At 40.8% G+C, this 11754-nt stretch overlaps 1 protein-coding gene across 1 annotated transcript; it reads left to right on the top strand.

Moving 5' to 3' along the window:
- Positions 1-4156: 4156 nt before the first annotated feature.
- Positions 4157-5101, top strand: LOC308343980 (olfactory receptor 2H2-like; the record flags this gene model as incomplete). The annotated part of the gene is made up of 1 exon (XM_080805259.1): positions 4157-5101. One exon carries the CDS (start codon positions 4157-4159, stop codon positions 5099-5101), a length of 945 nt encoding a protein of 314 aa, XP_080661385.1.
- Positions 5102-11754: the final 6653 nt, after the last annotated feature.

Below are 11754 nucleotides of genomic sequence, written 5' to 3' on the forward strand. Positions count from 1 at the left end.
TAGGTGCATTTTCTCAACTCCATGTGGAATAATTTTGGGGAAAAAAAGGATAAACTATAAAACAAAGAGGTGGGAATAGTATCTGCAATTCCACCATTAGGATTTTTTTATGTTTATTTTATTTTATTTTTTCAGTGTTACAGCATTACAGTATTACAGTGTTACAGTATTTTTTCAGGTTACTGCCTATGTTCTGCTCGAGGATTCTGATGGATTCCTGTCTCATGTTGAGGTCTTTTATCCATACAGATGTAGTGAAAAGAAGGGCCATCTGTACCCCAATGTTTATAGCAGCAATGGCCACGGTCGCCAAACTGTCGAAAGAACCAAGATGCCCTTCAACGGATGAACGGATAAGGAAGATGTGGTCCATATACACTATGGAGTATTATGGCTTCATCAGAAAGGACGAATACCCAACTTTTGTAGCAACATGGACAGGACTGGAAGAGATTATGCTGAGTGAAATAAGTCAAGCAGAGAGAGTCAAGTATCATATGGTTTCACTTATTTGTGGAGCATAACAAATAATATAGAGGACAAGGGTCGATGGAGAGGAGAAGGGAGTTGAGGGAAATTGGAAGGGGAGGTGAACCATGAGAGAGTATGGACTCTGAAAAACAACCTGAGGGTTTTGAAGGGGCGGGGGGTGGGAGGTTGGGGAAACCAGGTGGTGGGTATTAGGGAGGGCACAGATTGCATGGAGCACTGGGTGTGGTGAAAAAATGAATACTGTTACGCTGAAAATAAATAAAAAATTTAATTAAAAAATGCAAATTACCACCTTTTTTAAGATCTTAATTTTATTTTTTCAGTGTTCCAAGATTCTTTGTTTATGCACCACACCCAGTGCTCCATGCAATACGTGCCCTCCTTAATACCCACCACCAGACTCACCCATTCCCTTTCCCTCCATCCCCTCCAAAACCCTAAGTTTGTTTCTCAGAATCCACAATCCCTCATGCTTCATCTCTCCCTCCAATTTCCCCCAATTCACTATTCCTTTCCTTCTCCTAATATCCTCTACCTTATCCTTTATGTTCCACAAATAAGTGAAACAATATGATAATTGACTTTCTCTGCTTGACTTATTTCACTCAGCATAATCTCCTCAGGTCCCATCCATGTTGATACAAAAGTTGGGTATTCATCCTTTCTGATGGAGGCATAATACTCCATAGTGTATATGGACCACATCTTCTTTATCCATCCATCTGTTGAAGGGCATCTTGGCTCTTTCCATAGTTTGGTGATTATGGACATTCCTGCTATGAACATTGGGGTACAGATGGCCCTTCTTTTCACTACATCTGTATCTTTGGTGTAAATACCCAGGAGTGCAATTGCAGGGTCATAGGGTAGCTCTACTTTTAATTTTTTGAGGAATCTCCATACTGTTTTCCAAAGTGGCTGCACCAACTTGCATTCCCATCAACAGTGTAAGAGGGCTCACCTTTCTCCACATCCTCTCCAACACTTGTTGTTTTCCGTCTTGTGAGTTTTGGTCATTCTAACTGGTGTAAACTGGTATCTCAATGTGGTTTTGATTTGAATCTCCCTGATGGCTAATGATGATGAATATTTTTTCATGTGCCTGTTAGCCATCTGTGTGTCTTCATTGGGGAAGTGTCTGTTCATGTCTTCTGCCCATTTTTTGATGTGATTATCTGTTTTGTGGGTGTTGGGTTTGAGGAGTTCTTTATAGATCTTGGATATCAGCCCTTTGTCTGTATTGTCATTTGCGAATATCTTCTCCCATTCCATGAGTTGCCTCTTTGTTTTGTTGACTGTTTCCTTTGCTGTGCAGAAGCTTTTGATCTTGATGAAGTGCCCAAAGTTCATTTTCGCTTTGGTTTCCTTTGCCTTTGGAGATGTGTCTTGAAAGAAGTTGCTGTGGTTGATGTCAAAGAGGTTAATGCCTATGTTCTTCTTTTGGATTTTGGTAGATTCCTGCCCCACGTTGAGATCTTTCATCCATTTTGAGTTTATCTTTGTGTATGGTGTGAGAGAATGGTTGAGTTTCATTCTTCTATACATAGCTGTCCAATTTTCCTAGCACCATTCATTGAAGAGACTGTCTTTTTTTCCATTGTATATTTTTTCCTGCTTTGTCAAAGATTATTTGACCACAGAGTTTGCAAGAACGAAGTCAAACTCTCTCTCTTCACAGATGACATGATACTTTATATGGAAAACCCAAAAGACTCCACACCCAAAGAACTAGAACTCATGAGCAATGAGCATTTACTCTTAGCAATGAGCAATTACTCATAGAGCAATTCAGTAATGTGGCAGGATACAAAATCAATGTACAGAAATCAGTTGCTTTCTTATACACTAACAATGAAAATATAGAAAGGGAAATTAGAGAATTGATTCCATTTACTCTAACATCAGGAACCATAAGATACCTTGGAATAAACTTAACCAAAGAGGTAAAGGATCTGTACTCAAGGAATTACAGAACACTCATGAAAGAAATTGAAGAAGACACAAAAAGATGGAAAAGGATTTCATGCTCATGGATCAGAAGAAGAAACATTGTTAAAAATGTCTACACTTATTTGTGGAGCATAACAAATAACATGGAGGACATAGGGAGATGGAGAGGAGAAGGGAGTTGAGGGAAATTGGAAGGGGAGGTGAACCATGAGAGACTATGGGCTCTGAAAAACAACCTGAGGGTTTTGAAGGGGCGGGGGGGGGGTGGGACATCGGAGGAACCAGGTGGTGTGTATTAGGGAGGGCACGGATTGCATGGAGCACTGGGTGTGGTGAAAAAACAACGAATACTTTTGCGCTGAAAATAAATACAAAATTAAAAAAAAGAAAAGAAAAGAAAAGAAAACAAAAAGTGACCACTTTAAAAAAGAAAAAAGTCTATACTGCCCAGAGGCATCTATACTTTCAATGCCATCCTAATCAAAATTCCACTGACATTCTTCAAAGTGCTGGAACAAAGAATTCTAAAATTTGTATGGAACCAGAAAAGACCCTAAATTGCTAAGGAAATACTGAAAAAGAAAAACAAACTGGGGGAATCATGTTGCCTGGATTTCAAGCTTTACTACAAAGCTGTGATCACCAAGACAGCATAGTACTGGCAAAAAACAGACATATAGGCCAATGGAACAGAGTAGAGAGTACAGATATGGATCCTCAATAGTATGATTGCATTCCTAATTATTTTAGAAAGGAGATTATATAGACATATAATATTCCCTTTTTCTTAATGTTGCCACTCATATTCTCTGCAAAATATTGCCTATCTATTTTGATTTTTTTTCATCTGGAACAAACATTTGAATAGTGTCATCATTATCATGATGATAATTGTAGCTAACACACATCACATAGTTACCATGGGCCAGGCTCTCTCTCTCTCTCTCTACTTGTATCTCTCTCTCTTTCTCTCTGTTTTCTTTGTGTTTTCACATTTAATTCCTCCAACACCCATAGGTAGTTTCTATGATTGTCCTCTATTTTCCAAATAGAAAATCTAAGGAAAGAACTAAGGTAAGAAAAAAAAGTTTAAATAACTTTCCTAAGATCACATAGCATTAAGTAACTGAGGAGGAATTCAAGCTCAGAAATCAAGAGGTGAGAAGGAATGAGGAAGAAGAAGGAGGAGATTGAAGGACAGGATGGGAAGACAATGGGAGGAGAATGTTCAGATAAATTGAGATATAAAGATACAGAGAAACAAGACAACAAAATGAAGACATAAAGGCCAAAAGAAGATATGGTTAAACAGTAATTTTTATTAAAAACTGTATGATAAATGTTGTAAATGTACAATATTTGAAAGCAAAGATAGGATAGTCTCTTATTACTTAGCAAAGTGATTTTCACTAATAGCTGTTTAATATATCCTTTACATAATATTTATAATGAGAAATTCTAATTGGGTAAAATATGAAGAAGATGCAAAAGAGGAAAAGAAACAGAGGCCTAATGAATGACATGTATCAAAGATTAGGACAAGTCACTGAATCTTTTATTTTTCCCTAAACTATAGGTAGCAGAATCTCATCTTTGAGTAGGAAGAGTCAAATAAGTCATACTGCCCCTCTTTCTGCCTCTGTATTGGAACCATCACAGGCTTTTGAGCCCTACTTTTGAACAATTTTCCAAAGAAGTGACTGCTCCAGAAGCTATGATTACAATTTGCAATGACAGCCACAGTGATTTCATCCTCCTGGGCTTTTCTGAGAAGCCACATTTGGAGAAGATACTTTTCTGGGTTGTTCTGATCTTTTATTGTTTGACTATTGCAGGAAATATAGTCATAATACTTGTTTCCTCAAAGGATCCTAAACTCCACATCCCCATGTATTTCTTTCTTTGCAACCTTTCCCTGCTAGATCTGTGTTTCACCAGCAGCTGCGTTCCACAGATGTTAGTTAATTTCTGGGGTCCAAAGAAGACCATCAGCTACATTGGCTGTGCCATCCAACTCTATGTCTTCTTATGGCTTGGGGCCACTGAATGTGTCCTTCTTGTGGTCATGGCTGTGGACCGCTATGTGGCAGTGTGTCATCCACTGCAATATACTGCTATCATGCACCCCAAACTCTGCCTGGAGCTGGCCATCCTTGCATGGGGGACTGGCCTAGTCCAGTCTCTGGTCCAGTCTCCCGCCACCCTCCAGTTACCCTTCTGCTCCCACCGCAAGGTAGATGACATTGTGTGTGAAGTCCCAGCCCTGATTCAGGCCTCTAGTGCAGACACCACCTACAATGAAATCCAGATGTCCATAGCCAGTATCATTCTCCTGGTGGTACCCCTGGTCATCATTCTTTCCTCATATGGGGCTGTTGCTAAGGCTGTGCTGAAAATAAAGTCAGCTGCAGGGCAGAAGAAGGCATTCAGCACCTGCATTTCTCACATTCTTGTGGTGTCCCTCTTCTATGGCACAGTCACAGCTGTTTATCTCCAACCCAAGAACCGCTATGCTCAGGAACAGGACAAGTTCCTCACCCTTTTCTACACTGTTGCAACCCCATCCCTTAATCCACTCATCTACACCTTAAGGAACAAGGAGGTCAAGGGGGCACTAATAAGACTGGGGAGGAGGACCTGGGATTCCCAGAATAACTGAAGTGGCTGACATATATTGGTCTCTAGCTTAACTTGTGAAGAGAGAAGAACCTCATTGCAAAAAGCTGAAGATTTGCCATCTAGCCCCAAAGTAGGGGAGAGTTAGCTGTATTTTGTTCACCCTGAGACTTCATCCCCATTCGTCAGTGACTGATTAGGCCCTCACTTTCTTCAGGGTGCTGACTGAGGCACAGTATGACATAGAAATGACTACACTTAACATCATTCTCTTAAATAATGCTCAATACAATTGAAACACAGACCAAAATAAAAGACCAAGCAATATATTTTGTGTCTTGACATTTCTTTCTTTTTCCTTCTTTCTATTTTCCTCCAAGCTCAACCACAACTTTCATCCAAATGTCCAGCCCAAAAAGGGACTGAAAGTTTTGAGACAGAGAACTTTAAGGAACTTCTGTGTTCTCTGGCATTCTGATCTGGTGGGTGTCAGTTCCCAGTCACTGGAGACTCATTGCCACAGCAGGACCATTGCTGATGCGTCATGTGCCCAGAACTACCCAGTGCAAGGTGTCAGCCAAGCAGAAGTCCACACTTACCGCTTTTAGGGTCCAGATTCTTAGTTTGAGCCTTAACACGCCAAACCCCTAATTACAGGAATAGACTTGTATTTTTTATTCATTTTTAGATGCTGTTATAATCAAATAGCTTTCTTTCTATCAGATACAATTCTTGTTCATTCACTTTCCATTATACATCTATTATGTAATAGGGCTGGGAATATAATGGTAGATAAGACAAAATCATCAGCACCATGGAGCTTATGGTCAAATGGTGAGTGCAGATACTAAACAAAATCTTCTGTATTGTTTAGTGGAGAGAGAATTGTTCTCCAGTTCCTGGCTCAGGCTGGTTACCATGCTGCATGCATTTGGACTTTTGAATATTATGAACCAAAGATTTATTTGTTGTTGCTTTTTAGCTATTGCTGTAAGTGTTGACTGTTCTCATTAGTTTCACTAAAATCATAAGTATAAATTATTGACTTTGTTGTGTAGATTGTCTAGTTAACCATGTTCAATCCTTAGTTGCCTTTCATTCACTGGTGCCAATTTCCTATATAGGTGGAACTAGGGTCAGGCCCTGTTACTCTCACTTTCTGCTCAGAAATAACAGCATAATTTCTGTGAGGATGTAACATAGTTTCTCACTGTCTATAAAAGAACAATGCTTATGGGGTGCCTGGGCTCAGTGGGTTAAAGCCTCTGCCTTCAGCTCAGGTCATGATCCCAGGATCCTGGGATGAAGCCCCACATTGGGCTTTCTGCTTAGTGGGGAGCCTGCTTCCCCTCCTCTCTCTCTGCCTGCCTTTCTGTCTACTTGTGATCTCTGCCTGTTAAATAAATAAATAAAATATTAAAAAAAAACAATACTTACTAAATTTTGATATCCTTCTGCTCAGTTGCAAAGAATACAGGGAATGACTAAGAAGAAGACTATAAGGGGGCACCTGGGTGGCTCAGTTGGTTGAGCGACTGCCTTCGGCTCAGGTTATGATCCTAGATTTCCAGGATCGAGTCCTGCATTGGGCTCCCAGCTCCTTGGGGAGTCTGCTTCTCCCTCTGACCTTCTCCTCTCTCATGCTCTCTCTCATTCATTCTCTCTCAAATAAATAAATAAAATCTTTAAAAAAAAAAAAAGAAGAAGAAGAAGAAGACTATAAGGACAGAGGTTGTTTTATGGCTTTACTTTGAGCTCTCCATTCAGGGACATCCTGGGCAGGGGGTAGTTGTGATGGGTGTTATTGGCTCATGGTGTGACATGGTCCATAATTAGTAACTATCCTGGAGGTGAAAGTAGGGTTGCTGGGGGAGGGATTCAAGATGGTGGAGGAGTAGGGGATGTCATTTCAACTGGTCCCCTGAATTTAGTTGGATATCTATCAAACCATTTTGAACACCCACAAAATCAGCCTGAGATGTAAGAATATATATATCTCGATCTCTAGAAGCAGAAAATCGACTACTTTTTGCAAGGTGGGATGTGTGCAGTTGTGAATCTGTGGGGATATATCAGAAGATAAGCAGAGTGAGGAGGAACCCTCCATAAGCTGGGTTCTGGAAAGTGATAAATCACTGGAGCACAAAATCAGAACCTTTAGAAATCTACTCTAGTGAGAGACATCCCTCTCTGAAAGGGGCTCTGGAAGTGAAAAAGCAGAATTCTAGGTAGGTCGCTGTGGTCTCAGGATATGAGGAACCACAGGGTGAAAGGGGGTGCCTGAACCAGTACATTCCCTGAGCAGTGGAGCCAGGAAGCAGGTTATGGTCAGTGAGCTCAGGAGGGGGCTCTCAGCTCAGATCAGCATAAACCTTGAGCTGCACTGGTGGATAATCACTCTTTTCCTGAGCAGCCTGAAAAAGTCTAGAACCAGTGCCTGCAACTGGTCAAAAGCTCACAGGGTGGTAGTGGCCCAGAAGGATATCAGGGTGGCACCTGGACATGATCCAGCAGCTTCAGGTATCTGCAGGAGCCTGTGGCTGCTTGTGGTTTTAGAAACACAAAGGACAGTGGCACTCCAGGGCCCTTGGGACTACCTTTGAGGGAGTTGCAGTGGACACGCAAAATGGGAGGCTACAGTTTTGGGCACAGACAGAAGTGGAGACTCTGTCCTGGAGAGTTTATTAAAGAGAACAGATTGTAACCTTTCTGCTCTGGGCCAGAGATTTGGGACAGCCATTTTTGCCCTAATCCTCTGAAGGGGTGTGAAAGGCCTCCAGGGAGCAAAAGCCAGAGAACCAGTTTCCACTGAGCCCACGCCCTTGAGAGGGGGTGGGACAACTTTGCCCAGGCAGGGATACCTGAGAAACAGCATGGCAGGCCCCTCTCCCCATGAAGACAGGTTGAAGAACAAGTGGACAACAAGCCTACGGATCCTATAAGACTGTAAAATTCCAACACCATGGGAAAATAGCATATTGAGCTCTAGCTCTTGCCCCATGACTTATTTTTCAGATAAAATTCTCCTTTTCTGGGAACCCCCTTACATTGTTGGTGGGAATGCAAGTTGGTGCAGCCACTTTGGAAAACAGTGCGAAGATTCCTTAAGAAATTAAAAATAGAGCTTCCCTATGACCCTGCAATTGCACTACTGGGTATTTACCCCAAAGATACACATGTAGTGAAAAGAAGGGCCATCTGTACCCCGATGTTCATAGCAGCAATGGCCACAGTCACCAAACTGTGGAAAGAAACAAGATGCCCTTCAACGGACGAATGGATAAGGAAGATGTGGTCCATATACACTATGGAGTATTATGCCTCCATCAGAAAGGACGAATACCCAACTTTTGTAGCAACATGGATGGGACTGGAAGAGATTATGCTGAGTGAAATAAGTCAAGCAGAGAGAGTCAATTACCTTATGGTTTCCCTTATTTGTGGAGCATAAGGAATAACACAGAGGACATGGGGAGATGGAGAGGAGAAGGGAGTTGAGGGAAATTGGAGGGGGAGAGGAACCAGGAGAGATGAACCATGAGAAACTGTGGACTCTGAAAAACAATCTGAGGGTTTTGGAGGGGTGGGGGGTGGGAGGTTGGGGGAGCCAGGTGGTGGGTATTATGGAGGGCACGTATTGTATGGAGCACTGGATGTGGTGCATAAACAATGAATTCTGGAACACTGAAAAGAAATTTTTAAAAAAATTCTCCTTTTCTTTTTTTCTTTTTCTTATGCTTTTCCTCTTTTTTCTCTTACCTTTTTTTTTCCATTTCAACTAGATGCTTATTATACCAACTAATATTTTAAGTCATTTTTTAATTTGTATTTTTCACAACTACATTTTATACATATATGTTTTATATTAGTCCTTTTTCACTCTATTCAGCTTTATTTTTTTAAAATTTTTTATTTCTTTTCAGCGTAACAGTATTCATTGTTTTTTCACCACACCCAGTGCTCCATGCAATACGTGCCCTCCCTAATACCCACCACCTGGTTCCTCCGACCTCCCACCCCCCGCCCCTTCAAAAGCCTCAGGGCTTTTTTTTTTTTTTTAAAGGTTTTATTCATTTATTTGACAGACAGAGATCACAAGTAGGCAGAGAAACAGGCAGAGAGAGAGGAGGAAGCAGGCTCCCTGCTGAGCAGAGAGCCCAATGTGGGGCTCGATCCTGGGATCATGACCTGAGCTGAAGGCAGAGGCTTTAACCCACTGAGCCACCCAGGCGTCCGGGCAGTATAGACATTTTAACAATGTTTATTCTTCCAATCCATGAGCATGGAATGGTCTTCCATCTTTTTGTGTCTTCTTCAATTTCTTTCATGAGTGTTCTGTAGTTCCTTGAGTACAGATCCTTTACCTCTTTGGTTAGGTTTATTCTAAGGTATCTTGTGGTTCTTGGTGCTGTAGTAAATGAAATCGATTCTCTAATTTCTCTTTCTGTATTTTCATTGTTAGTGTATAAGAAAACAACTGGTTTCTGTACATTGATTTTGTGTCCTGCCACATTACTGAATTGCTGTATGAGTTCTAGTAGTTTGGGGGTGGAGTCTTTTGGGCTTTCCATATAAAGTTTCATGTCATCTGCGAAGAGAGAGAGTTTGACTTCTTCATTGCCAATTCGAATACCTCTTATTTCTCTTAGTTGTCTGATTGCTGTTGCTAGGACTTCTAATACTATGTTGAACAAGAGTGGTGAGAGTGGGTATCCTTGTCGTGTTCTTGATCTCAGAGGGAACAACCAGCTTCTGCACATTTCTTAATTGGATTATTTGTTTTTTAGGGTGTTGGGTTTAAAAAGCGTTTTATATATTTTGGATACTAACCCTTTATTGGGTATGTCATTTGCAAATATCCTCTCCCATTCCCTATGCTGACTTATAGTTTTGTTGGTTGTTTCCTCCTCTGTACAGAAGCTTTGAGTCTTGATGAAGTCCCAAGAGTTCATTTATGCTTTTGTTTCATTTACCTTCAGGTTTGTGTCCAATAAGAAGTTGTTATGGCTGAGACCAAAGAGGTTGCTGCCTGTGTTTTCCTCTAGGATTTTGATGGATTCCTGTCTCACATTTGGGTCCTTTATCCATTTTTTAAATTAATTTCTTTTCAGTGTAACAGAATTCATTGTTTATGCACCACACCCAGTGCTCCATGCTATATGTGCCCTCCATAATACCCACCACCTGGCTCCCCCAACCTCCCACCCCCCGCCCCTTCAAAACCCTCAGGTTGTTTTTCAGAGTCCATAGTCTCTCATGGTTTATCTCCCCTTCCAATTTCCCTCAACTCCCTTCTCCTCTCCATCTCCCTATGTCCTCCATGTTATTTGTTATGCTCCACAAATAAGTGAAACCATATGATAATTGACTCTCTCTGCTTGACTTATTTCACTCAGCATAATCTCTTCCAGTCCCGTCCATGATGATACAAAAGTTGGGTATTCATCCTTTCTGATGGAGGCTTAATACTCCATAGTGTATATGCACCACATCTTCCTTATCCATTCGTCCATTGAAGGGCATCTTGGTTCTTTCCACAGTTTGGCGACCGTGGCCATTGCTGCTATAAACATTGGGGTACAGATGGCCCTTCTTTTCACTACATGTGTATCTTTGGGGTAAATACCCAGTAGTGCAATTGCAGGGTCATAGGGATGCTCTATTTTTAATTTCTTAAGGAATCTCCACACAGTTCTCCAAAGTGGCTGCACCAACTTGCATTCCCAAGAACCGTGGAAGAGGGTTCCCCTTTCTCCACATCCTCTCCAACACACGTTGTTTCCTGTCTTGCTAGTTTTGACCATTCTAACTGGTGTAAGGTGGTATCTCAATGTGATTTTAATTTGAATCTCCCTGGTGGCTAGTGATGATGAACATTTTTTCATGTGTCTGGTAGCCATTTGTATGTCTTCATTGGAGAAGTGTCTGTTCATGTCTCCTGCCCATTTTTTGACATGATTACCTTTATCCATTTTGACTTTACTTTTTTGTGTAGTGTAAGGAAATGGTCCAGTTTCATTCTTCTGCATGTTACTGTCCAGTTTTCCCAGTACCATTTGTTGAAAACACTGTCTTTTTTCCATTGGGTATTTTTTCCTGTTTTGTTGAAAATTAGTTGATCATAGAGTTGGGGGTTCATTTCTGGGTTTTCTATTCTGTCCCATTTATCTCTGTGCCTGTTTTTTTGCCATTTCCACACTGTCTTGATGACTATAGGTTTGTAATATAGTTTGAAGTCTGGAGTCATGATGCTTCCAGCTTTGCTTTTAATTTTCAAGATTGCCTTGGCTATTGGGGGTCTTTATTGATTCCATAAAATTTTAGGATAGTTTGCTCTCAGTGTGTGAAAAATGCTGGTGGTATTTTGATAGGGATTGCATTAAACGTGTAGATTGCTTTGGATAGTATAGAAATTTTAACAATATTTGTTCTTCTAACCCATGAACATAAAACATTTTTCCATTTCTTTGTGTTCTCTTCAATTTCTTTCATCAGTGTTTTATAGTTTTCACATTATACATGTTTACCTTTTTGATTAGGTTTACTCCTGGGTAACTTATGGTTTTGGTGTAATTCTAAATGGATTGATTCCTCAATTTCTTTTTCTGCTGCTTCATTATTGGGGTATACAAATGCAAAAGGTTTCTGTACATTGATTTTCTATCATGTGACTTTACTGAATTCATGTATCCATCC

Source organism: Martes martes, assembly GCF_963455335.1.
Source record: "Martes martes genome assembly, chromosome: 6".
Classification (NCBI taxonomy): Eukaryota; Metazoa; Chordata; class Mammalia; order Carnivora; family Mustelidae; genus Martes; species Martes martes.